This window comes from Anopheles stephensi, chromosome 3 (assembly GCF_013141755.1).
Source record: "Anopheles stephensi strain Indian chromosome 3, UCI_ANSTEP_V1.0, whole genome shotgun sequence".
NCBI lineage: Eukaryota > Metazoa > Arthropoda > Insecta > Diptera > Culicidae > Anopheles > Anopheles stephensi.
In genome coordinates, this window is record NC_050203.1 from 82,885,706 (window position 1) to 82,911,567 (window position 25,862).

General features: G+C 46.2%; 5 protein-coding genes across 13 annotated transcripts in view; 3 read left to right on the forward strand and 2 right to left on the reverse strand.

The window, feature by feature from the left end:
- The first annotated feature begins 96 nt into the window (after positions 1 to 96).
- On the forward strand, positions 97 to 6,301 carry LOC118513723 (UDP-N-acetylglucosamine--dolichyl-phosphate N-acetylglucosaminephosphotransferase). The gene is made up of 4 exons (XM_036059865.1): positions 97 to 444; positions 512 to 632; positions 697 to 1,145; positions 5,627 to 6,301. Exons 1-4 carry the CDS (start codon positions 251 to 253, stop codon positions 6,120 to 6,122), a joined length of 1,260 nt encoding a protein of 419 aa, XP_035915758.1. The 5' UTR covers positions 97 to 250; the 3' UTR covers positions 6,123 to 6,301.
- LOC118513722 (beta-1,4-mannosyl-glycoprotein 4-beta-N-acetylglucosaminyltransferase) lies at positions 1,294 to 5,329 on the reverse strand. The gene is made up of 2 exons (XM_036059864.1): positions 4,199 to 5,329; positions 1,294 to 3,551 (listed from the first exon to the last, which is right to left on the reverse strand). Exons 1-2 carry the CDS (start codon positions 4,672 to 4,674, stop codon positions 2,297 to 2,299), a joined length of 1,731 nt encoding a protein of 576 aa, XP_035915757.1. The 5' UTR covers positions 4,675 to 5,329; the 3' UTR covers positions 1,294 to 2,296.
- Positions 6,302 to 7,145: 844 nt separating the features above from the next.
- Positions 7,146 to 15,110, reverse strand: LOC118513721 (menin). The gene is made up of 2 exons (XM_036059862.1): positions 13,104 to 15,110; positions 7,146 to 13,022 (listed from the first exon to the last, which is right to left on the reverse strand). Exons 1-2 carry the CDS (start codon positions 14,192 to 14,194, stop codon positions 12,011 to 12,013), a joined length of 2,103 nt encoding a protein of 700 aa, XP_035915755.1. The 5' UTR covers positions 14,195 to 15,110; the 3' UTR covers positions 7,146 to 12,010.
- A 70-nt stretch (positions 15,111 to 15,180) lies between these two features.
- On the forward strand, positions 15,181 to 16,345 carry LOC118513725 (WD repeat domain-containing protein 83). The gene is made up of 2 exons (XM_036059867.1): positions 15,181 to 15,347; positions 15,405 to 16,345. The coding sequence occupies exons 1-2, from the start codon at positions 15,281 to 15,283 to the stop codon at positions 16,247 to 16,249; spliced, it is 912 nt and encodes a 303-aa protein (XP_035915760.1). The 5' UTR covers positions 15,181 to 15,280; the 3' UTR covers positions 16,250 to 16,345.
- Positions 16,346 to 16,630: 285 nt separating this feature from the next.
- LOC118513726 (protein Star) overlaps positions 16,631 to 25,862 on the forward strand; it is a 28,500-nt gene continuing 19,268 nt past the window's right edge. The window contains exons 1-2 of one of the 9 annotated variants that reach the window (XM_036059868.1): positions 21,248 to 21,584; positions 22,483 to 22,922. In XM_036059868.1, the coding sequence (XP_035915761.1) occupies positions 22,906 to 22,922 (17 nt within the window). In that variant the 5' untranslated portion in view covers positions 21,248 to 21,584; positions 22,483 to 22,905. Of the gene's footprint in view, positions 17,548 to 21,247; positions 21,822 to 22,482; positions 22,923 to 25,862 lie in introns of those variants that run through there. The other 8 variants (XM_036059869.1, XM_036059870.1, XM_036059871.1 and 5 more) reach the window with 8 other exon arrangements.

Sequence of the window (25,862 nt, forward strand, 5' to 3'; positions counted from 1 at the left end):
TTATTTAGAAACGAACCTAAACATGCATAGACCACAACCTAAGCTCGAGCTGACAGCTCAGTTTGACAGGTCGCGTTTGACAGTTTGGCGCCGCGTCAAAAATGCATCATGCAATTGTTTGGCGATGGCAAATCGTAAACAGCTGCAATCGTTGACCGATTGTTTTGGTTTAGTTTGCTCCTGTTGATTACGTTACGGGAAAAGGTTGCAGAATTGACTCGTTTCCATTTTTTGTTTATTAAGTCCGATAATGTCCTTCTTTCACTGTTTTGAGTTTGATGTGCTGGGACAGCCGGTGTCCTTACCAGTGCCATTGCTCGTGAATGTGGCCATATCGGTTGGGGCGTACTTTGCCGGGCGTAGCCTCATACCGAAGATGAAACCGATGTTTATCAATGCGAATCTGTACGGGATCGATATGAACAAAACGTCCAAACCAAAGATGTAAGTTCGGTTCTGTTCTTCTCTTCCAAAAAGCTCAGCCTTATTTACTTTTACGTTTTCCTTGCAGTCCGGAAGCATTCGGCGTAGTCACGGGATGCATATTTTTAGTGTCGCTCTTCCTCTTCATACCGGTGCCTTTTCTGCGGAACTTTTCCACCACCATCAAGGGTGACTTCCCACACGACAAGGTAAGCCAGTAGTGCAATCCTGTTCAGCAACTTAAAGGTTGTTAAATAATTTCCCTTCCCCCAGTTTGTAGAGTTCATCGCCGCAATGCTCTCGATCTGCTGCATGATTCTGCTCGGGTTCGCCGACGATGTGCTTAATCTGCGGTGGCGTGATAAGCTTTACCTACCCACGGTTGCCTCACTGCCACTGCTCATGGTGTACTACACCAACTTTAACTCCACCACCGTCATACTGCCAAAACTGGTACGTCCGCTGCTGGGCCATTCGTTAGACATCGGCGTGCTGTACTACCTGTTCATGGGCATGTTGGCCGTGTTCTGCACGAACGCAATCAACATTTTGGCCGGCATAAATGGACTCGAAGTGTGCCAATCGCTCATCATCGCCAGCTCGATCGTGCTGTTCAATGTGGTGGAAATACTGAGCGGCCACCACAGTGATGCGCACGAGTTTTCCCTCTACATTATGCTACCCTACATCGGTGCAACGTTGGCGCTGTGGCGGTACAACCGGTAAGCCCCGGCTCCGATTTCTGTTTGTTAATTTGAAGTTAGTTTATTTTAGCAAATTTTACCTAGATTACAAAACAAATAACTAGCGCTTACGACCCCCTCCCCCCTCTCCTTCTCCAACGGCCTTCGTCTCCCTCTATATCTTCAGTACATGTGCCTTTCGCGCAGGACCCACCCATTCCCTCTCTCTCTCTCTCTCGCTCTAAGAACTACTACACTGTTCAGTCGATCACAAGTTTTCCTTCGTTTTTTTCCCCCATTCGGTTCTTCATTCGCGCATAATGCAGTTCGTTTCGGTTACCTTTTCCTCTTGTAGTAGGCTGCCAGAAGAAAACACCTTCCAGATTCCAGCAACGGGAGTCACGAGTATACAAAATACGTGTTATTTACGTAATTGGTGTCTAGCTAAAGAGTTGTTCGCTTTCCTTCGCTGATGAGCAGCGGAACCCGCTGGAGGATTGCTTCTTCCTTGTCTCACCCTCACCCTTTCTCTCTCTCTCAGTTCGCTCAGGAGGCTTACTCCGAACATTTCACGGTACAAGTACACAGAGGACTTTAGAGTAACTTATTCCTGGCCTGGTTTTGCTTTCGCACTAAGAGTGTATATAAATATGCATAATATCAGCGGTTTTGTATGCGGTACGTGTGTGTATGATCATGGCGTATTTAGTATGAGTTCCTCGCCCCTTCCACTCGAAGATGATGATTGCTCGCTCTACCGGCCATATAATGGCTTACTACACCTGCTTACTTCCCCCTTTGAGATGATGATGTATGGCTTAAAGGACTTCCAGAATTCGGCTAAGATATTCCTGCTCTCGGTTGGAGTATTTGCATCATGTCTCGTATACGGCTTTGATTGAATTTTATGTTTAAATATTTCCCACTATTATTTATATTGACCAGATTGACTGTTTTTGAAGCGGGTGCAAAGTTTTTCTTTTTTGACTAATTGTGTGAGCTACCCGCCGATTCGGCCGATTTGGGGCGTACAGGAGCATTATTATGATTATGCGTTGAGATGATTTTGTTTTTGGTTTTGGTGATGCTGTGGGATGGAAGAATTCGAGTTGCTGCTTTACCGTGCTGTCCCACCGGGGGGACATTCACCCTCCGCTCAGGTACGACCTGCCTCGCTCTCTCTTCAAAGCCTAGCTAAAGTAATCATCGTCCGCTAGATTATCGTCCCAGCGGGCAAAGAGATTCAGTACGATATTATCAAACTTCCAGCTATTTTCCCGCACGTAATCCGGCTGATAGTATTTGTCCGTGCGGCGACTAATCCGTTCGAGCGTGCGTTCCCCATCCTCCAGATCTTTCCCGGTTGCAATCAGCTGCTGCACGTACTCTTCGTTCAGCACCTTGGTACGCTTCGGGTCGGGAAGGTAAACGGTACCGGCGCCAGTCGCTGCTCGATGCTCGTAGTACTGCACGATCGAGCCCGGTTGGTAGCAGCGCCGACAGTACCAGCCACCAAAGTGATTCAGATCTCCGATCAGCATAACCGGCTTCTCGATCGCTAGCAACCGTTCCGGATCGGAACCGTACACCTCGCGCAGGGTGCTTACCTGCACGGCGGCACTACCGATCACGGTACTGTTCGCTGGATGTTGCCAGAAAAAGCCGTACACATTGTGCTTCAACCGGAACCGTACCGGTTGGGGCCAATTGTCGTACCACCGGAGATACGCGACCGCCTTCCGGTTTAGCACCTCATCCGTCCCACTAAACAGTACAATGTCATCCGCACGGATTGCACCCTTTGTGGTGTATTTGAGCAGCTTCCGGAACATGTTTCTCCCGCTGCACGATGCATCCGACACGAGGAGCAGTCGGTCCCGTATCGAGCGTAAGAAGTCGGTTCCGTCGGCGTGATGCGCGATTGAGGCACCGTATGAGGCGGAACCTGGTGGACCGGCCGGTCGATCACACAGCACAAACAGGCTCACCTGATCGGCCAGCTCCATCAGCTGTATCTCCAGCATCTCCACACTGACGAACGTGCTCTGGACGATGTAGAAGAGATTGCGGGCGAACGGGCGCGGGGTGGCCGTTTGATCACGGGGTGGAATTTTGGAAGTTATAAACGCACGCCATATAACCTCCGGCTGACCGCAGTCGGTGCCGTGCCATTGCGGGTTACAGCGACAACGGCCCGTACCGTCGTCTCCTACCGTTACGGCGGACAGGACACCAGCGTCATCATCACCGGTTGCCGGTGGGCTGGATTTGCTAAGCTCTGTTGCTCGTTTGCTCACTACTCCTGTATCTATCTGTTCAGTCTCATTGTTGCCGGGCTTGCTGATTGCTGCTGCCTTTGAAGTCACCAACGCCTTTCCCTGCGTACCCTCGATGAAGCACAACCGTTGTTTGCGGGTTCCCTGCCAGTCCGTGTAGGGAATCGTCCTAAAAAAAAAGAATGAGGTAAACGACCACAACCGTTTTACTTATCCTTATCGATTGACGGGCAGGTTTTGGTTTGTTGAGAGTCCGGAAGGCAAAATTTCATGTCACTGGGTCACACTCCCATCCCACCTCAATTTTAAGCCAATTAGTGTCTGGCCGATGACCTGCCCGGTGCGACATACACTAATCGTGTACACTCATTAGGGGTGGCCGTGCCGGTACAGCTGCATGCACGAGTGCACCAATTTAAGGAATTGATTTTAAAGCTTTGACGAGCAAATTGCTGCTAAGGTGGGAAGAGAGAACGTAGAGCGAGGCCACCGCCTACCAACAATTCAATTTGCATCGTAATTTCGCTCCCGTGATTTAACACAGTCTCGTGCTGTGAGTGAATGTTTTGGTGACAATTGGATTGAATTGATATAAATGAAGGCATTCGCTCGGAATAATGATAAGCTTCTTGCCAATCTGCTTGGGAACATCCTTGAAATTTCAATCGTTTTTTTTTTTTTCTTTGGAAGCAAAAGCTCAGAAAATCTTGGCCTACTATTTCTGGCTTTCTTTATGTTTAATTAACCCTTAGTTTGATAGTCACTCCAGATTGAGATTCGAAACCGGTATTTCCGTGTCATTAGATATAAACGTACCTAAAATATTTATCAGCACTTTCCACCTTCGGAACGTCGCGCTGAATCCATGGATGATACTTTGCATGTCTCGGGTGCTGTAGCTGCTGCAGCAGTTGTTGTTGGTTCCTTTTCAACAGCTGACTGTTGTTACTACGCCTACCATCGTTTCCATCCACACCATTCGAATCGTCACCATTGGCTGCTGCGATCGTCCCGGTACTACGGTGTGGGTTTGCCGTAGGCGACAATAGCCCCGCCGTTCGGTTGGAAATGAATCGCACCCCGAACGGGGACCAGACGGCAAACGATGTAACGATCCGCTGCTGCTCAGCTGTCTGGGCACGGCCATCGGTACCGTCGTCCGCCGTATCGACGGTGGTCGATAGGAGCAGCGAACCGAACAGCAGAAACAGACCGATGAGCGAGATTTGCAGCAGAAACAGACCCCATAGAAACAGCCGTACGTCGAACTTCCGTTTGACACCGGGAGACATTCGGACCCCACCCCCGGGCCGGATGTTGTGCTACACCGGATGGGATCCGATTCCGTTTTTCGCTAACTCCAGACACACGACACCCACTTCTACCTTTGCGCTGGCGAGGAGCCACGAGCTAAAGCGTTTCTTGCTTCTGGCAGCTTCGTCCTACCACCATCAAGGGTAGACGGACACAAAAATTTGGTGCAAATATTTTATGGGCGTTCACTGCACGAATCCGTCCGTATTCCTCCCGGTCGATTTATACTGTTGCCCTTATTCACATCTTCTCAAACCGTCGCAATAAAAGCGCAGACGATAGCAGCAAGCTCGATGTTCTCTTCGCTCTTTGCGACGCTCATGTTGTACTGCACCTGCACCACACACTTTGACCTTCTGGCCAGCTTCACATCGTCTACTGTTCGCACTGTTTTACGGCGGTGGGCCCGGTGACTCGGTCGAGAACGGATTTATGAATGAAGCGGTAGCAACGAATTGACCAAAAGCAGCGAACCCAACCCGTTTTGCATCGTAGCAACAAAGTGCAACAAAAAAACGTGAGTCATATGGACTCGCAAGAGTGGAAGCAGAAGGAAAGCGGGCTGGAAAGGGTGGCGAGAAGTGAATGGGGTTTGCTTAGAAGAATGACAGAAGTGTTGCCAGAAATGTCGGAATGTTTGTTGCTGAATATTTGGGATTGATTTTTTTCGTTTTTTTTTTTTTTTAATTTGGTGATGGATTTATGCTTAAAACTAGAGAGAAAGGTTTTAGAATAATTTTTCATATTTAAAATAATATTATTTTTCATACTGCGTCATTAAACGTACGTGTTGGCAGCAGGGCTTGTTATCCTTTCTCAATCAGCTGTCACGCTCACACTGCGCATGTATTGGTGAGAGCCGTTTTCTATCTCACTATTTTGAATTGACCGTTTTTTCTTTCTCTCTCTCTCTTCCTCTCTTCGGTACAGATATCCTTCGCAGGTGTTTGTCGGCGATACGTTCAACTATCTGTCCGGCATGACGTTCGCGGTGGTTGGCATACTGGGACACTTTAGCAAAACCGTGCTACTGTTCTTCATCCCGCAGGTGCTCAACTTCCTGTACTCCGTACCGCAGCTCTTCCGCTTTATTCCCTGCCCACGGCACCGTATGCCAAAGCATGACCCGGAGACGGATCTCCTCCACATTAGTCACACACAGTTCCGGGTAGATGAGTTGAACGTGCTGGGCCGGCTCTGTTATCAGGTGTTCCGGCATCTGCGGCTCGTACGGTGTGAGATGGATCGTGATGGAAGGACGGTGACGTGTAACAACTTTACGATTATCAACTTCTGCATCCTGCTGACGGGACCGATACGGGAGGATCGACTGAATCGGTTGCTGGTCGCGTTTCAGCTCGTCTGTGCGGTGTTTGCGTTTACGATCCGGTATCCGCTGGCACACTACTTTTACGATACGAACTGAACACGGCAGCGCTCCTCCCTGGCCTGGGGACTGGGGGATCACTCGAAGAAGGACACCAAAGTTTCTACCACACTCACAATCGGTGTGTAAACTGTGAAAACGAATTATGGGTCTAACGATAGAAAAATTAATTTGTTACAAAATTTTGAAAGGTAATAAAACATGCATTTATAAATCGATTCGTTTTGGTCCGTTTTTCTTTCAAAATGGATAAAAAAACTCGTCGAAATCGACCATTTTCTCTTCGCAGGTTTATTGTGTACGTGTGTGTTTGTTTTCCCTTTTCCTTTCCTGCCTTCGAGTTTTTACAGTGCCTTCTTCTCTAGTGTTGTTGTGTCCTTTTACATGTTTTTTTCCCCCTACTACTTCTTAGAGAACTTCTCACACTACCAGATATTTCTTTTGCTATTCATTCCTTTTTTTATATACTTGTAAGTGTAGTTTATGTGTGTTATCGGTGTGTTTATATACTTTTTGCTTTGCATTAGTTTGAGAAAAGAAAAACCGAGCAGGAAAGGTGCTGTGTACTGTGTGTGTACCGGGGTGTGGTGTAACAATCTAATTCTATTGCAAGTGTTTTGCTCTCTGTACCACACTACTATTTCATCTGCAGCACAGTTTCAACAAAAGTAAGATTGAAGATTCTCTGTTCGGTATTTCCTTACAACATTCATATCGGTATTGAAGAAGAGTACGGGAACGAGACGGAAAAAGCTTGTATAACAACGCTCGGTAGTAGAATTTGTAGTGCGCCAATTGATGCAGTTTGATTTGATCGTTTTTGTCTTCTCCATTCTTCTCGTTTAAGTTGGATTTCCATCCTTCTTTTTGGGGGGGAGTAGGGTTGTGTATTTTTATATGTATAAGTATATGAATATTTTCTCAAAAATATATGTAAATGTTTTTTTGTTTTGTTTATACATGATTATTGTTATTTATCTCTGTGTCCAATGCCAATTTCATTGTATTCATTACACCACTTTTGATGTGCTCTTCTGTTTGTTTTATCTTTGCTTCACTTGCGGGTGCCTCTTACTACTACGTCTTGGAGCCTTGGTAGTAGTAGTCTTGCCTTGGCTTGTTAGTAATCTTCCGATCGTAAATTATAGCACAATGCATTATAGCAAATTCTCTTCACTCACTTTCCGACACATTCACACACACACTCACACTCACGACATGACACCGAATTACTTCCTATATAATGCTTTTCATTATCATCACCATCACAGACCTTCTTCTAACAGGCGCAAATACGAGGCGTAAAACGCTTCTCCAAACTGTTCGCTTTATAGCAAATAGACAGTTCCAAGAAAACCCCCCTCCGTCCCTAATTTCTTCCCCCAAAACTCACAGCTTCCACACCCAATAACTTAGAGACGCACGGATCCAGTTTGATCCAAGCATAAAGAGAAATACGTGTTGTAAGGAACATGTTAACGAAGTTGCGCTAACGAAATAACCGACCGGCAGGGACATGCACTGTCCCGCACTTGCTTTACTTCAAACAATTTACTCGTTCAGCTTTTTTACAACAGTACGAGAAACCAACAGAATAATTTAGACCAAAACAATATAGAACAAAAAAACAGCAATTTTTAAAAGCTAAAAAACAAGCAAACTTTTCTCCCCCTCTCCGACTGTACCACCCTTCCTTCTTTTGTTAGCTTTTAATGCTAGTACAGTGTAATGCTTCTACTCAGTGTACGCTACAACATGAAACAATCAAGAACTAGGAGCCTCTATTATACTAAACTGTCGCATCCTTCACCCCACCATTTTGGCGGTTTTGAAGAGCAGGTGATCGCTCCTCCACCTGCTAGTGATGTGTCCTTTATATGTGATGTGCGGGATAATCTGTTGGGTTGTGGACACGATTCAATTGTTGTACTGCTCACTATGGAGGGCGGCTTTGACAATGCTATTTCAACTCATTACACGAACGTTGTGCTGGTGCGTGCCATTTAGTAGTAGTATAATAGTGTAATCAGAATATCCCTAACCGATCATGACTAACACCCTGTGTTTAACTGTGCTTACTTGAAGGGGATGTACTATTGCTCTCTCTCTCTCTCTCTGCAGTGCAGCTTAATTATTTAAACAAATGGCACAGCAACAATCTAGCCACGTAGCTAGCGATCTTTCTCTGTAATAGTAATAGTAGCAGCAGTAGTGCAGGGTATACCAACCAAACGGTGGTCGAAGTTCTAGTTTTGTCGAATAATTTCACAAGAGGACGATATTTTGGACCACTTTTCAACACTTTTCAAACTTGGTCGGGCTTAAACTGTCCTAGTCCAAGGTCCAGACAGTGGCGGACCCTCATCAGTGTATAGAAAAATCAGCTGCCGTCGACGAGGAGCAGGGGGGGCTCAGCCTAGAATTCTGAGCAGTGTCTTCGGTTGGTTTTTGTAGATGTTAGATATAGATCTTGCAACCTCAAACTCTGGTTTGTTTGACCTTACTTTAGACCTTCGATCACGTTAGAACTTCGCCTACCAACTAGCTGGTACACCCTGCGCCGAGAGCTCTCTGATGGATTCTGTGCGCTTTTCTTGTGTATTAAATGTATTAAAACTTGTGCCAAGGAATGTAAAGTAAGAGAACGGAATTCAATACAAAACTATCTGCTCGTTGACCTTTATGCATCTTCCACATCTTCTATTGTTTATGATCTATTTCATTAGGGCGTGTGTGTGTGTGTAAGCTTTGCTATAATGCAGTTCTCTTCTTGCTCTAATGCATTCCACTGGTTGTTGTTGCAGTAACTAAAAAAACGTACCAGTATTTCCTATACCTCCTCTTGCACTCGTTAACCAATCCGATTAGTAGACAATCAGTGGATCACTGGTAAGGAACTCTACTACTCTCGCTCTTGCGAACTAAACAATATGGCGTTTGCTAGAATAATGTTACCAACTTCTTGTAATGGAATTACTTACTAATATAGGTTCGTTTTGTTTCACCTTTTGCTAGCTATTTCAACATTGTACCATGATTAGTATGATGAATACAAACAATCAACAACACTATATAGCATAGGATACAGGAGTAAGGAAATCGAAGGAAAACAACATGACAGTGTGCCCTAACACATGCTCCGTGGAAGGAATCGGAGCGCCTAAAGGTCTGCCGACCACCCGAGGGAATCGGCGAGTGAGGATTGTAACCTGCTACACGCTAAGCTCCGCCGTGATTATATCTCCTTCCCACAATTTCTCTCGTAAGTTGATGATAGATTTCTTCCCCCGTTATCTTATACCACCCATGTTGTAATAATGCAATAAATACACCTTATCAAAAAACACAATGCTTGTGTGTGTGTTTGTGTGTAGAGCACTGATTTCAGTCCTGTCCCTACCGTGCCCCACATTCCGTATCCGATTTTTTTACCAGTGGGTGATGTTGGCGATGATGATGACGCCGACAACGACGACGACGACGAGGATGATGTTAGTTTGTTTTACAATGTTTTCTTCTGTTTTTTTTTTTGGTATTCATGTATGACTTTCCTTTCCCTAAGGGGTGAATACTAGAAGGGGTTATACTAGCCCTCATCAAACGCCCTATCACCCATCCAGTTAAAGCAAGAACGAAGCAAAAGGCATTCCTCCAAAACGTGAGTCATCGTGGCCCGGACGACATTTGTTGGGCATTTTTTGAGAAATTTTTATGACCTTGTTGTACCTTGCGTTTTCTTGCGCTATTCCTGATTTTTGTTAAATTTTGTATGCAGTTGAAGGTTTTTTTGTTTTAATACTTGTCTTAATTTTACGCGCGTCAGTAAAGATCAGATTACAATTTTTTTCTTCCTACAGTAATATACCCGGACCCCCGGGGCGATCGAAAAAGGTACTGAGAGTGTTTTTGTTTTGTTTTTTTTTTCTCCTATGATGAAGACAATTTTGCTACAGGGGTTTCGCGATTGGTTGAATTTTGTTGTAACGTTCTTACGGAAATACGAGAAATGGAATCATTCGATCATTCGTTCTATTACGCTAGGAAAAAGAGGGGGGAATTACTAGCTGCGTTTAGAGCAGGATTTTTTGTTAATCTCTAATGGGTGTTTTTTTTTTTGTTTGTTTTGTTGTTGTTTATAGTGATGTTTGTACTTTCAATTTTCGATTGTTTGTTTGTTGTGATAGTAGCCTTTCCAAATTTTGCTCAACAATTACCATCGGGTGTCGGATGTTTGTTTTTACGGGCCCTTTCTATACTAACTTTCTACACATCGCTTGGGATAGGCTTAACCGACGCCAAAGGCTCTTCTGACGCTTCTGTCCTGTATCCTAGCAAAGGTAATGCTTTTGTTTAACTTTTCCCACCTTCCCGGCCCAACACAAAGCAAAATACCTTTCATCAATCGTCTGGCAGTCACAACAATCACTGTGTCTCGTACAGAGTTTCTGCCTTCTCATCGTCTTACATTTGTAACATAATTATAATCCTTCTGCCTGTTTGCAGCAATCATGCTTTTTTTTACTGCTTCATTCATTCACATTAATGCACCGTACTTCATAAGTGTTTTTTCCCTTATTAATTGGCTTTGCCAATACTATTTCACGCCAATTGTTTTTTATGTGGATAAACACACACACGAACACATGTGCCACAGTAAATGAAGAGCTGTTAAGAGCTGTCTCAACGCTATTATTCCTTCCTAGGGAAGTGAAAATTGGGGTTCCCTTTTTTTGTGTATAAAATTTTGCAAACAACAAAGCCCTAAAAACCCAGCGAAACATAGATAATAACATGCGGCAAAAACTTAGACATTAGCAGTTAAAAAGTCGATATGATGAATAATAAGTTACATTTCTGTCTGTCTGTGTGTGTGTGTGCTTTTTTAGCAGTAGCTTCGCAGATAATCTATACTAAGGGTTTATGTATATACATAAAAACACATACTTTTGATTATACGATCCTATTGCATAGCAAGTGGCCAATAATTGTTTGATTGTTGATGCTCTCTCTCTCTCCCTCCTTCCCTCTTTCTCTCTTATACACTACAAACTCCCGATCTTCATCTGCCTCATAGGCATAATTTCAACGTGGGTGCAGTTGCACAATTTTAAAATAAAACTTAATGACTCTTACCCCACACTTACACACTATGCTGCACAAACAATACGAACAGAAAATTTCCCAATTTTTAAGATAAGTGTGTGTGCTTTTCCAAATATAATAAAAAGTGTCCACATTGTAAAAACATTGCACGAGGTTTCGTTCATCGTTTTCATCATTAGGACACTTGCGTTAATCATCTGGAAAACACTGTAATAGGCGAAGGATTTCGACTGTGCCGCCACGAGCACAATTTTGGGGGGGGATGAACAAGATCACAATGGAAAAAAAGCAATACACACTAGGCTAGCGATGGGTGTGTGTATGCATCAGGTGCAATTAATTAAATAATTTAAAAACAACACAAACACACAAGGGTGTACCATTTAGACCAGAAAGGGATGAAGTAGACGCGTCCGGCGTTTGTTCTGGTGTGCATTTAATGCTACAAGGAGGTTCGATTAAAAACAGGAAAGAGAAGATAACAAATTTAATATTTAAATAACCAAAAAAACAATAGCAAACAAGCGGGATTATTATAAATAGGTGCAAAAACTAACATGATGTTCCGACTAGAATCGGTCGTTCCGTTTTCTTTCTGCGGCTTTTCTGTGCGTTGGAATGGCTGTAAAGTATTAGCGTTTGTGTCGACAAATAAGGAATTTGCTCCCCCCCCCTTCACAGCAGGGAAAATTGGGGGGAGGGGGGGGCAAAAACTGGCGATGCCATTTTAAAACTATATAATACCAGCAAAGTGGAACCTAAAATGGCGTCACACAGACATACGATAATAAATATATGTTTGCTTTAACACATTGAAAGGAGACTTACTCTCTTCGCGCCCGTTTCGGTCGCGTATTACCCTCGATACCCTCGCCGACGCTTATTGCTCCCCCTCCGGTGGATCCACCGCCTCCACCTCCTATCGAACCACCACCGCCGCCGGACCCACCGAGCGATGCCGTATGCGATCCGCGCAATTTTTTCCCACCTACCTGCACCTGACTCTGGGCCGTAATCTGGAGCGAGATCGCGTTCGTGTTCAGCTTCTCGGTCAGCAGCAGATCCTTCAGACCCTTCATCTTTTGGCTGTACAGCACAATGACCGGCCGTTTCGGTTCCATATCGTCCGCCGGGTCACGTTTCTCGGGTTTTGTTACCCCCCTGCCTGACTCTGCATCCTGTTCCGGCTTTCTAGCAGCACCACCGTCGTCACGCTTTCCATTGGCTTCTCCTGCTACCCCGGTGGTCGAAAGCTTTTCCCCATCGGACGATGGTTCCGCACTTTCTTCCGTCGTAAACGGTTGTCCACCGCCCTGGAGGAGAAATTCAGGATTGAGCAGCTTCTCGCCACACTTTCCCACCAGCGCTTCGAGTGATTTGGGAAGGGAATTTCCTTTGCCGGAGTTACTGCCATTGCTGCGCCCGCCATTTGCGACGTTAGCGTCCACCTTCGCTATGTTGTTATTGTTGTGATGATGATGGTGCAGCGAGGAATCGTCCGCGCCGTTTCTACCATTCTCCTGGCCGTGCTGTGCTTGCGGTTCCTGATCGGCACACTTGATGATTACCTGCGAACGGATATCGTGATCGAACTTGGCAATCGTAGCAACCAGCGGTTTAGCCCAACCGATGTGCAGGATGGGCGTTTGGCTGCACTCTTCCCATTTGCAGATTCCGTCGTAGAAGCGCAACAGGTTCGCGAAGCAGGACGAATCGCGCAGAATGCTTTTGGCCGAGTGGCCCGAACTCTCCAGCTTCATTACCTGCGGGATCAGCTCGTTGGCAATGTCGAGAAACTCTTTGTATATTTCTTCATCATCGCGTGAGTAGTTGTACCTGTGTGTGTGTGTGGGGGGTAGAGTGAAAGCGAATTTTCAATCAAGCATGCCATGGGCCGGTTGCTACCGGTATACTTACAGCCGTATAACATCGCTACTGTCCGCCCAGGAAGCGAACGCCTCCCGGTACATATTCTTCCGATAGTAGTAGCCGCCCTGGTACGTGTACGGGTACACATGATGGTTCCGGTAGTACGTTTGGGCCGACCGGACAGATTCGTTGTAGAGCTCCTCGCAGCTCTTTCTTCCCGCCGTCGGTTCAACCTCTTCCAGCTCGCCCAAGCAACCGAGTGCCATCGGGTACTTCTTCAGATGGCCCATATCGTACAGCAACCACAGCAGTTGCTGCTGCAAATCGGCCACCTCCAGACAGGCGCTCGTCGCCGTCAGCGATGGATTAATGGCAGAAACGATTGCCGCCACCTCCATGTATCGATTACAAACCACCGGATTACCCGCCACGTACAGCCACGTTTGCGATTCGATGCCCGGCGCAACCGATTGGCCACGCTTATCTTCCGCACCCTTGCCGTGCCACGTTACCTCGATCGTTTCGTCGCCCGTCTTGCCAAACACGACCCAAACGTGATCCTCCGAGATCGCCAGATGGACATCCCGGTAGCCAAGCATCTGACAGCCGGCCACAACAGCAAACGCAACACCGAAACAGTCCAGCTTGTTGCCACACAAATAGCTGTACAGACTCTGCAGATGGGCTCGATCTTTGTACGAGCTGCGGAGCAGCGAGTTCCAGATGATGTCGGACACTTTCTTGATAATCTCCCGGCTGGCAAACTTGGAATCGGTTGTCGTTTTCACCAGCAGCTTTTCGATCGGTGCCAGCACGGATTTGAACCGCTTGTACAGTCCTTCCACCGTGTCGTACCGGATGACCGGGAAGTTGCCACCCGAATCCACCACCGTTGCGGCGCCCTTTCCTCCCTCCCCATGGTTGTTGTTGTTGTTGTGTGAGGAGGATGCCGACGATGCAGAGTTCGATTCGAGCACCTTCGTCGTGAGCGAATGTTCGATCAATCCGGTAACGATCGAGAGCAGCGTTAGGTCCGGTTCCTCCTCGCGATTGTTCAGCTGCTGGCGGAACAGCTTTATCACATCCGGGATCGCGCGCAGCGGAAACAGCTTGATAACGTCGTCACAAAACTCCGTCATCGTACGAGCATCGGATTTCGGTGGCCACGGATGACCACTGCAAGTGTGAGTTGAATGTTTAACTCCCTGTTACGGGGTGAAGTGTGGTGTGCTTTTTCGTTTGTGGTTAGCCTCTCCGAGGTCCAAGCGTAAACAAACCGCGATTTTGCTTCTATATGACACTGTTACAACACAACTGTTGGACAATAACAATTACATTCGAACTGTTCCGTTCAACTTCCTTTTTCTGCGACGTCATTTGCCAGCGCTTTGGCGTTTCGGGGAGCATCATTTCGTGCCCCATTGGCGTTTCCCGTTGCCGTTTACTTCCCCCGCCAGTGTCTCCACAACCACCACCGCCAACGATGGAACGATGTGGAGGTCCTATTAGCGGTTACGGGACGCAAGTAGCGCGCGCAAGCAGATTACGTGTTCCAGCTGGTGCTGGTTCGGAGCCGTTACCGTACGAGTGCCGCACCACATTAGTGCCATGTTTTCGTACCGTTCCGGGGTTTAGGTTAATCCGCGTCGATGATGCTTACGCGGGACGGATGATGGTGACAGCTGCTGAACCAACAACAATCCGCAGGGAAAAGCGGTCCGCGGTGTATCGGTATTGGAATGTGCCTGATATGCGCCACAGCACGACGCTCGAACCGACGACGACGACGACGACACGACAGCATAAAAATCGCGCAAATTACGACGCTGGTGGCTTACCACATTGCGACACACTTACGATCACGGTGCGGCAACTGGGCAAACACGGTGCCCAATTTTCGGGGTTTGTCACTATTTTTTCAGCTGAATCCCCACTGTTGGCTTCGCGTGTGACGCGCGCGTTCTCGAATGGCATCGAGCGAAAAAATGTACTTTTTTGTATTTTTCTCTTGGAAATTTATGCAAACACACAAGCGACCACACACACCAACGCGCGCCTGCCGTCAAATGCGAAAATGACCACTTTTTGGCAGGGTTGACAGCAGCCCTGAAAACGATAAGTTTGACAAACCGGCACAACAAAGCAGCGCTTTGTTTACAAACAACGCGGTCGGAGGGAAGAGAGAAAAAAAAAACCACCGCACGGCTTTTCTTGTGCTTTCTGTGATGGATTTAGTGGCCAAAAGAAGTATAAATTGCGAGCAGGGAGCGGTGCGTGCTGTACGATACAATGGTAAGAACAGTTTTCTACTGGATTGACCTTTTCCTAACCGCTTTTTACGGTTTGTAGTTGATGGTTCGTATTGCTTGTCCTGCGGTTCGGACAAAAAAATCAAGCTATGGAACCCACGGACAGGACTGTTGCTGAAAACGTACGGTGGTCATGCAGACGAGGTAATGGATGCTGCTGGAAGCTGTGAAAGTAGCTACATCGTGTCGGCTTCCCTCGATAAAAGCGTCATTTACTGGGACGTATCGACGGGGTTACCCGTGCGCCGATTGCGTGGTCATGCCGGCGGTGTTACCTGCATCCGGTTCAACGAGGAATCTTCGATTGCCGTTTCTGGCTCGAAAGACAATACGGTAGCGTGTTGGGATATACGCACCCGAAAGCTGGATGCGGTACAGACGATGCGTGAAGCCAAAGATTGCATTACGGCGCTTGTGGTGAGCGAACACAAAATCATCGCCAGCTCGCTGGATGGTTCGATCCGGCAGTACGACATCAGGGCCGGTGAGCTTGTCTGTGATACGATAGGCGTTCCGATTACGTACCTGGTGCAAACTCGTGACGGGCAGTGTCTGTTGGCGGCTTGCTCCGATGGAACGATCCGGCTGATCGATAACGATTCAGGTGAGCTGCTGTCCGAGTACAAGGGTCACCGGGTGGATGATTACACGATCGAGTGTGGCATTATTTCGTCCGATACGAAAATCATATCCGGTTCGGCGGAAGGTGCAGCCATCATTTGGGATCTGCTGGAGGGTAAGGAGGTGCGAAGGTTACGCATAGGAAGCGAGGTAGTGCACTCGCTCGCACCACATCCTACCGGAAGCGATATTTTATTCGCCCGGAAACGGCATCTGGAGGTGTGGGGAAAGCCAGAGGAAGATGATGATGAAGTGATGGAATAGTGTAGTATAAATATAGAAACAGTTTATTAGCAAATAAGTGAAAACTATCCATAAAACATTTTGTAAAATAAAAAAAGCGGATTTTCAGAACAGAAATGTTTTTCGAACATTGAAATTTGAAACCGGATTCAGTTGTACGTGGGGTCGGTAGGGGTGTAAAAGGATCTAGGAATTAAAAAGGACATTGAAAAATGGGCAGTAGTGTTATTCTACGTGAGTTAATTTTAGCATTGGTGCAGTGTACTGCTTTTTCTTAAAATTTAAAATAATTTCAGTGCAATTATTCGTAAATCACCATCAACCTCAACTCAACCACAGCTGCTAAACGAGTTTGTTTGTTCGAAAAACTGCTCGTTTACAACTCCAAGCCAAACACGCACACACACACAAGCACCTATCCGTCCATCCAACTACACAAGAAGCAGCGTATACGCGTGCATTAATTTAGCCTTTTTTTGTTTCCTCGCTTTCCGGAGTACGAAACTCAGTACTCCGTTTGGTGTCCTTTTCCGGGTCGATTTCCCGCACAATATGGACCTGTGAAGCGTCCACCATTGTTTAGCATCATCGTTGATCCTTACCATCTCCCTCTCGCTCTCGGACTGCATCCGCAAATCCACAGTTTCACTCGGATTGCAACAAGCAACACTTCCCCAAAAAAGGTACTGTTCGTGGCCTAAGGTGCATTCGTGTTAGATCCCCCCGCGTACACCTGAGCAGTGGCTGCATTTGGAGGTGAAATTGTGTGAAGTAGTGCCAAATTTGGGTTGTGTTGTACGTCGTTGCCGTGGACGGTGGTCAACGATCGAGCAGTGCTTTCCAATCCAAGACCGCAATCCCTGTGGCCTTTGGAAGCAGACGTGTAGATGCAGTGGTTAATATTTTGGTACATGTATCGGGTAATTGTGGTTAAATCATAGTAAGCCGTACATTTCACTCTGGTGATCGTTCGTCAGTGACCTGAATGGTTGTGTGTAATCGCAAAGGTGCAAAAGCAGCGGCCAGAAGAAGTGAATATTAGCGCTCAGTGCAACCACAAAAGAAGCTGTAAAGCAGTAAAAAACCCCCGACTCAAGGTTAAAAAGGCCGTGCACAAATATTTCGCTGACCATAAAAAGAACCAGTTCTCGTGCAGCAGCGGGCGATCCGTGTACGGAAGATCCGGAGCTCGCAGATCAACCCGAAAAGAAGCAGAGTGCAGAAAACGGCCGAAAAAGAAGCGCAGCAGCACGGGCAACACAAACAGGCGCTTCGAACAGAAACGGTCGAAGACGCTGAACTTCTTCTTCTCCAGGTAGGTGCGTCTGTACCATTTCGTGTTGCGCTTGTGTACGTGCAGGTGTACGCTTGTATATATGGTCGTGCAGCGCTAGAACAACGAACCTTCTGCCGCCGCCGCCGCTTTATGGGCTAGCATCGATGGTTGCCTTCGCGGGCGTACGAAGCGAAAAGATGAGAAGAAAACCCCGCCGTGGCAACATCCATTGCTCTCTCTTGCTGGATCGCGTCCTGCCGTGGGAAGCTGCGGCAACAAGCCGCATTTGAACTCGCAGACGCGCGACCCCTGCATCGAAAGCGCTGGCCCTTTGCCAAATGTAGCGTGAAGCGATCGTGGCTCCGTACTAAACCGGAGGAACTAGCCCGGCTCCTCGATCGGTTCCGATCAGTTTATTTTATATTTTTAATGTTTTTCTAGCAGAAGAAATTAGTTTTAAAATTTACATAACACGCTGCTGCAGCCACAATTTCATAACGCTTCCGATGCGGTGTGAAAGTAATTTAAATCAAACGAGTGATGCTTTGTTTTTTTTTTGGCTGATGTTAACAGGGCTATGGGATTTGGAGAAAAGATGGTAAAAAAGCGGGGTGGAAAATCCCTCCATGAGTAAGCGGCGAGTTAGGAACAAAGACCCTCACCTGAATGATTCATCATGCATCTCGGAAAGTCTTTGTTTATTTGTAGATTTATCCTCCGTTTTTTTTTGTTGGCCTCTACCGTCCTACACGTCTGGAACGGCATCATCAATGCAGCCGATGCTCCAGAGCAAATATTACTTCATTGATGTTCAAAGGTGATGTGATGCCATCGTATGGGAGGTTGCTATGACAACAACCCGGCTTCAGTGAAATCATAAAAGCATGATCACTAGAATGGTCGGAAGAAGATTGAATACTAAACTGCCTAAATTTTGCTCGAATTCTACGCCGTTCAGTGGTTTAGGAGCCTTAGCGATCAGTTTGTCCTATGTCTCCTCTTTGATGTTAAGAATAATCCTTGGAAAAGATCCTGGGATTAAGGTTTGCCCAAGAGATGTTTTGGAAGTCACGGAAGGAAGTCTCTTCTTCTATCACAGACGTGATCTTCTTCTTCCCTGGCAATATAACCCAAGATGTCTTGGGCTACCATTACAGGTTTCCTTGACTTAGTTTGCTTTAATTGGATAGTCAGTTCTGTGTGGGGAGCCACACCGGGTCTCAGACAGGAGGATTCGATAACCTTGTCCTGTCACGTGAAGACTTGTGCCGCTAGTGCCTCGGAAACCGGGCGCCATCCATCTTGCTACTTCAACTGACTGATTAGAGAAAAATTAGCTTGTTGGAGGCTTTTGCGTAACAATGAAGATGCAATAGACATGCTTGGACATTTAACATTCTTTGATCAACTCATCTCATCTCAACTACCATCAACTAACTCAACTAACATTGAGTCACATTTCGTCTTAATTCGTCGCTTGCAAATAAGGAGAAATAGCCTGGGATAATCTGCCTTGCATTAGGCAATAGTTCTTTCTTCCGTGTGTTAATGCTCACACCCAGCTACCGAAGTATTTAGCCGTTTACCTCGTAATATGAGCACCACACATGGCTTATGGCAACATATTTTTTGGCTTCGGCAGCCCTATCTGTCTGAGCGGGTTTCTCCTTCGTTTGGAATGGTTTCATGTTTTAGGACTTCACCTTTGACGTGTCCTGATGTATGGTTGCCAAAAATGTTCTCCCTCCAGACGTCCAGTGATCTGTTGCTTCAGTAATGGGCAATGGATGGAATGGTTCAATTAGTAACTTTAAAAGGCTTCCTGCTTTCCCTACCAATTTTTCAACGCGTCCACATGTTCCGATCACCCTAAGAGTTGATACATCTTACCGGAGTGGTAGTACGGCAACCGACCGGAACGTTCCTAGCTTGGGGTTGTAAACATTAGCGAAGTATCTACACCTACACAAATTGCCTTGCTGCAACTACTACACCCTACCACAAAAAAACCGGCACCAGTCGAGTCACACACAAATTCCAGCGCAAATCGCACGCCATCCACCTCAAGCTGATTTGGTTTGTGTTTCCCTAGTGCCACGTGCCATTGCTCTCGTACGGTCTCGTAGCACTCGTGGGGAGGGGTACTATTGCAAACCGGAAGACGTATTTTACCAACCACCCGTTCCATCCATCTCGGGTCCCATTTTTAAGGTTTGTGATAGCGAGAAATTTAAAATTGCTACGTTTTCCGAATGGCGTGCCTATGGCGATTAGTGTTGTGTTGCGAATGGGAGGAGCTTTCTACAACTGCAATGACCAGTAAAGTGCAGTCAGTAAAGTAGGGTTAAGATTAGTAACAGGCGGCGGCGTAGGTAAACGGGGTTTTATCTGTTTATCTTGTGCCGATCGTAATGTTAGTTCTGCATGAAGTTTGTGTAATTTCGGTTAATGACGACGGGACAGCATTGTGGTCAGGTACTGTATCGTTTGTTGTAAATCTTTTTTTGTTTTACGGCGAAGTATAGTCATTATGTTGCAGTTGCAGTTGTGGGTTTATTTTAAATTTATATCCTTTGGGCCGTTATATCTGCTATGAGATGCTGAATGTGTCATTAACAATTACAAAGAGGAAATTTATTATTCGCGCCAGGCTTCAATTTCTGACAATTTGACGCTGTCCTACGTTGCACAAGACGTGAGACTGAGTCTAGATGAGAGATATTCTTATGAGCCGAACGATAACTATTTTGATATTCCTAAAGAAACACCTTCAATACAGACCTCAAGCGCTAAAGACCATATATTTTTAAGATATTTAGAGACGTTTTTAAAGACATCCCTACATAGTGAGAACTGACTATCCAACTATGCGCTACCCAATAAGTCTAGTAAGCCAGAAATGGCAGGCATGATCCAAGAGGTCGTTAGGCCAAGAAAGTAGAGGAACAGACTTATATCCACCTATGTATAGCAATGTACAAGGCATATTATTGATAAGAGGATGCTTGAGCCCCGAGCTTTCGAGAGGCCGGTTCTTATCGACAGTGGCGTATCTTCTCAAAAGTAGGGCTTTGGGGTCCAGTGAACAAAGATTTTTTTAAAAAGCCCTGAACTTCATAACGAACCTCGTATGATTTCTCCGATTTGAATCTGGCTCTAGCCCAGTTAGCAGATTCGATGTGTTAGGGGCCTCCGACTTTCTGGAGGTATTCTGGGGCCTCCCCATAAAGGGTTTGATTCCCTTACAATTTATGGATCAGCAATTTAATACTAGGCCAGGTGATTTATCTGGGAATGCTTGGGCAAATGCTTGGAACAAAACTGTTTAAAAGAATTTAAAAAAATATACTAAAAAATCTGCTCATCAAGGTGCAAGGTTAGCCATTTAAGGTAACTTTTTATACATTTTCAACTTGATTTTATTCTCAAAACGATTAGGGATAATTATTTCGAATAATTTACTAGCCAGCACACTTCTACTGCAGTTTGCAATATGTCTGTAATAAAAGAAATAATTCCCTGCGAGCGTGAGCTGCTGCTGACCAGCTGACCAGACCTGCAACTACCAATAGCACCCGACACAACACAGCAACAAACACAACAACAAGCCCTCCCCGTATGTGTGTGCCTATTTGCTATCCTTCTTTCTCGACCGCTCGCTCAGCCAGCGTTTTATTCGCTGCTCTAACTACACCGCGTACGCCGTGTGCTTGTGCGGCTTCCGAGCCATATGTCACTGTACGTACGGGCAGCAACCGAACCGGCCCTGGCCCCGGTGGGACCCTTTTTTCTTGCCGGCCCTTTTCCTCCGTCCCATGGTTGCCCTCGGAGCCCAGCACGCGCGTTGAGCCGACTTGGGAAACCAGTTCGCTCCGACGGGCTTGGGCCGTTCTCTCTCATTTACGCTCGAGCTGCGGTGAAGATCGGTCGTGTGTTGCGTTTGGGCCCGCGTTCGGTTCGGTGGACCTATTCCGAGTCTTTCGTTCGTGTGTCGTGTTAGTCTTCAGTGTAAAGAGAATATTTGGGGTAGTTTGTTAGGCCACTGGTTTTGTTTTTTCGTGTGTGCAAACCTTTTGTGAGGTGGGTGGTTTGTTATCATCTTTTCCGAGTGGAAGCAAAAAGTGAAGCGAGTCAGCAAAAAGCCTGCAAGGAGTCTAAGCTGCGTTACGTCAGCGTGTGGTGTGTGCCGTCGTACGATCGCGCCAGTGTATTAAATGCGACTTGTCGCTGTTGTTGTTGCTGATGTTGCTGCCTACTAATGTTGATTGCAGTCTAGTCGCCTGCATCGTCGTCATCATCGAGAAGTTGTCAATTTATGTGTGTGAGCGCGCGCGATCGTCGATGATCCGTCTCTCGAGTTGTCTGTTGTCTGATCCCCCTGTCCGCTGATCTCCAGCTACAAGACCGTTTATCCGAGCAAACTGCCGGAACGTAGGGACATTAATTGACCAGCAGAGTTGTTCCAATTAATAAGCGTGTCGTGGTTTACTTTATGTCCGATCGAGCGGCGAGCGTAAGGTTTCCTATGTCGCCATTTCCTCACCGCAAAATTCCATCCATCGTTACTGGACCGTATTTCCTTTCTCGCACTTGCCAAGCAATTCTCCCACGCAAATCACCGGACAAAGAAATGTTCGGAAAACAGTGCATTTAGATGTTGCTTTTGATGCAAAGCGTTTTTATTGCTTAGTTGTCCATTTAACCTTATACTGCAATAGGTGGGAGGTTGTTTTTCTTGTTTTAAAGTAACGATTAAAAAAACGACTTTATGATCATTTCCTCCTTATAACCACCTTGACGTTTAACGTCATTAAGTAGCCACATCGTGTGGCATACAAAAAAGCGGGACAGCAAACGACAGAGAGACGATCCTAGACGAGAGAGTCGATATGCGAGTGATGAAGATTTATTGTGAAGAGATATAATAATTAGGCAATTAATGCAACGTGAATTTATTTTGTTTTATGTGTCGCTATAGGGTGTATAAAAAAAACTATTGCAAGGTTAACGATAACTTGTTTTATTCAGTGTTGGTGATTTTGGATTACGTGCAGTGCTAGTAAAGTTCCTTTCCCGCTGTCCTGTGTTCTTACGCTGACATACGTGATCGTTGGGTGTGTTCCGCAGTGCATTCTGCTGCAATGCACTACTGACGTGAGTTAACACACGGTCGTGTTCCTCCACAAGGACGCAAGGGAGATCTTCGGTGCGGGTTGGTTTTTTTCGCTTTCGTGTAGCGGAAAGTGCAAAGCTCAGCCATAAATCACGGTATTAGTCGTGGAAGGAGCTGGTATTAGTCGTGGTTTGGAGTTGGTGGAAGCAGAAGAAAGCTTGCTACAGGCAATCGCAGCGAAACGTCTATAACGTTGGGTCCGACGAGGGTGGCCAGAAAACAGCAAAGATGACGATCTTTAGCTCGTAAGTGTTATAGTTGTTAATTTAATTGTATTTGTTTGTGTTTAATAAGTTATTCTGATCTGGTCCACCTTCATGTTGCGTTTTACACCGATGGTAGTGGAGCCGGCTCGGTGGCATATTGGTAGAGTAATTGATGCGGGGCGGTCCGGTGGCCGAGGCGACAGCGGCGCCGGTCTTCACACGGCAGGGCCGGGGTTCAAATCCCATCCAGACCGCCTCCCCGTACGAAAGGCTGACTACTTTTCTACGGGTAAAATTAAGTCACAGAAAGCCAGCAATGGCAGGCCGAGACCTCTCGAGGTTGTAGTGCCACAGAAGAAGAAGAAGAAGAATTGATGCGTCACTCGACAAGACCGGATATCGAATCTCATCCTCAAATCACTCATAGAACTTTTCTACCTGCGGGTAAACCTTCTCAACGATGCCAGGACCATTGTTGGCAAGACCAAGACAAGACACGAAAAGAACCTGAGCTTTTTTTGTATATCAAAAAAAGGAAACCTCCATCGACATGTTTATCTCACAATTTATAGTAATCATGCTTTTCTAAAACAAAACCAGTAAATTTTGTCATCACTATGTTTGAAGCAGGAAAGCCCAAAAATGGGAACACTCTTTTAATCAGGGTTTTGTGATGCATTCCATGTTTGTTTGTATTTGATCACAACCCCCATTGTTTCTGCCGGTTGATCGTTAGCCCCCGATCAAGGGTTCCTTAGCTCTAGCTCTCAAGAAAAAGCCATCCGTGTATTGTTTCCATCGCAGCGTCGCTGTTGCATCATAACACTTTGCCATGCTGAAAAGGGCACAGAAGGCACTTAAAACTGTTTTTGGAAAACATGCTTCTTCTTACCGGCAATTAGTAGTCGGCAGTGTGTGGTGTGGTCAAAATAGTGGGCCTTGTTGAATGAAAACAAAATGTTTCGAAACGAAAACAAACGCCAAATTGTTTATTTGTGATTTATTTGTTTGGTTAGCCGAATGGACGGGGGTTGGGTGTGCTTGGGTTTTGGAGTGGTCGAGGCACGATGAAGGAAGCCACCTGTCGCATAGAATGTGCTTGTGTGTTGAAACAACCCCAATTGGTGGGGGACTGCTACTACTGTGTACTACGTTTCCATAATATATCGAGCACGATCGATCGATCTCGATGTTGTGCGAGATAGATCGACGAAACTGCCGGGGGAAATCATCGCTGTCAGAGATCAGCGCAGCGTGTTGAAGGGTGGAAAAAGGAGGGGCGGTTAGCGGCGGAGGCAGCAGCAACTTCTGGTCTAATTTATTTCAAACATGCCTTTTCCTGCCCTGGCCGATTGATGACGATGAAAATCTATTGCTTCCGCCCAGTGCCCACCGGTGTGCTGCCGTTCCCTCTCCCTGGTGGTCACTGCGAGAAGGAAAGGAAGGAAGGGGAGAGGGGGTAAGGGAGAGGGTATACCGGTGGTCCGGTGGAACCGAGGCTAGATTCATAATTAATGAACCAAACTTTTTTTCGGGACCTAAAGGGTTTTCCTTCTTCGTGTGCTTGTTGTTGTTGGCCAAGCTTTGTTCTCAACTGCTGCTCCAACAATTCAACAGTAGTGGAACGGTGTAAAGGTGTTTGGCAGTTAGGAGATTTGTTTGGTTGTTTATATCCAGGCATGTTCGGGTGCGCTACATTATGTTTCATCATCATTTCTCACCGATCGAAAGTGATTTTCGTTCTGGGGAGTGTAGCCGTGAGCGCGAGAGTGCTGCCATGGATTACAGCCGTTAGGACCGAGAGAAAGAAGGCTAAATTTCTTTTGATGTTGAATGAAAATGGGATTGTCGTTTGAATTCTACTGCTAGCAGCATATAGTGTTGGTTAGTGAGCTCAAGAGCTGCTTCGAAGACTCGCCCAAATACTCTAAGAGCCCTGATCTTAATCCTTCATTTTAAAATTGTGGTTCTAGACTAACTTTGAAGCTATGGCCTCACAAGGTAGCTCTGGCCGTACTTTGAAGCTCAGTCCTCACTAGGAACCTGAGTCCTCCTAATATAACGCTGTACTCATAATCGAGCTCTGTCCTCACTAGGTAGCTCTCGGTAGCTCGCTCTAGGTAGCTGTACTCTCTGCGAGCTTCAGCGGAATATTATCTACAAGTAGGTTGCTCTAAATATGATAGAATTCTGAAACTTGAAACTTGAGGTCAGTTTTCCTGCTGCTTCTTCTTGAAAGATCATCAGAAACCCCCCCTTATATAGTAAGAAACATCGTGTTCGTGTTTGCATTTAGCCGGAAGCAAACCACCGGAAAGGTGACGATGAGGCATCAAACATTAAGCAAAGAACACAACGCGTAAAGAACCGTGTAGAATGTGGTTTGATTTTTGTTTCCCCTTTCGGAGTGCTGCTCGATCGCCAGCACTCGTCGTCGATCGTTAAGGCGGGCGCGGCGAGCAAATGACGAAATGACTGAATAAATCATGCTCAATCGCATCATGTACCCTGGGTGGCTGGGCTCTCCGAACGTTGCAGACAAACAACGGCACAAGTTCCGGAAGTTAGAGACAGAAGAGAAAGAAGCCTCCTCCTCAAAAAAAAAAACCGGAAGAACGGAAGGAAGGAAAACAATTTCAACCAGATCATTACAGCAGCAGCCAGCTGAAGAAGCTAGCAGTTGCTGTGTGATGCTGTAATAACGTAACGTTTGCAAGGCAGCGAATGTCAAGCTCTCGGAAGTATGGGGGGGAACAAATAAACAACAGCAAAAAACACGCATTTTCCGGAAGCACTTATTTCCGGTCTCTCGGGGTACGTACGTGTACTGGCAAAGGGTCTCAGTTGATGATCGCGATGAGGAAGGTTGTTAAATCGATAGCCTAAAGAAGGAGGAAGGGGAGGACGGCGAGTAGCACAGGAAGAAGAAGAAAAGTGTCCGGAAGAGGTAATGACGATGGGTTTCTTGACGATGGTTTA

Excerpts from the sequence above, each read along its gene's own strand:
- LOC118513721 (XM_036059862.1), bottom strand. The coding sequence starts at position 14,194 with ATGACGGAGTTTTGTGACGACGTTATCAAGCTGTTTCCGCTGCGCGCG. Across the intron at positions 13,023-13,103 it reads AGTAGCGATGTTATACGGCT|GTACAACTACTCACGCGATG; the intron begins GTAAGTATACCG and ends ACACACACACAG.
- LOC118513723 (XM_036059865.1), top strand. The coding sequence starts at position 251 with ATGTCCTTCTTTCACTGTTTTGAGTTTGATGTGCTGGGACAGCCGGTG. Across the intron at positions 445-511 it reads AAAACGTCCAAACCAAAGAT|TCCGGAAGCATTCGGCGTAG; the intron begins GTAAGTTCGGTT and ends TTTTCCTTGCAG. Across the intron at positions 633-696 it reads GTGACTTCCCACACGACAAG|TTTGTAGAGTTCATCGCCGC; the intron begins GTAAGCCAGTAG and ends CCCTTCCCCCAG.
- LOC118513722 (XM_036059864.1), bottom strand. The coding sequence starts at position 4,674 with ATGTCTCCCGGTGTCAAACGGAAGTTCGACGTACGGCTGTTTCTATGG. Across the intron at positions 3,552-4,198 it reads AGTGCTGATAAATATTTTAG|GACGATTCCCTACACGGACT; the intron begins GTACGTTTATAT and ends CTTTTTTTTTAG.
- LOC118513725 (XM_036059867.1), top strand. The coding sequence starts at position 15,281 with ATGGATTTAGTGGCCAAAAGAAGTATAAATTGCGAGCAGGGAGCGGTG. Across the intron at positions 15,348-15,404 it reads GCGTGCTGTACGATACAATG|TTGATGGTTCGTATTGCTTG; the intron begins GTAAGAACAGTT and ends TACGGTTTGTAG.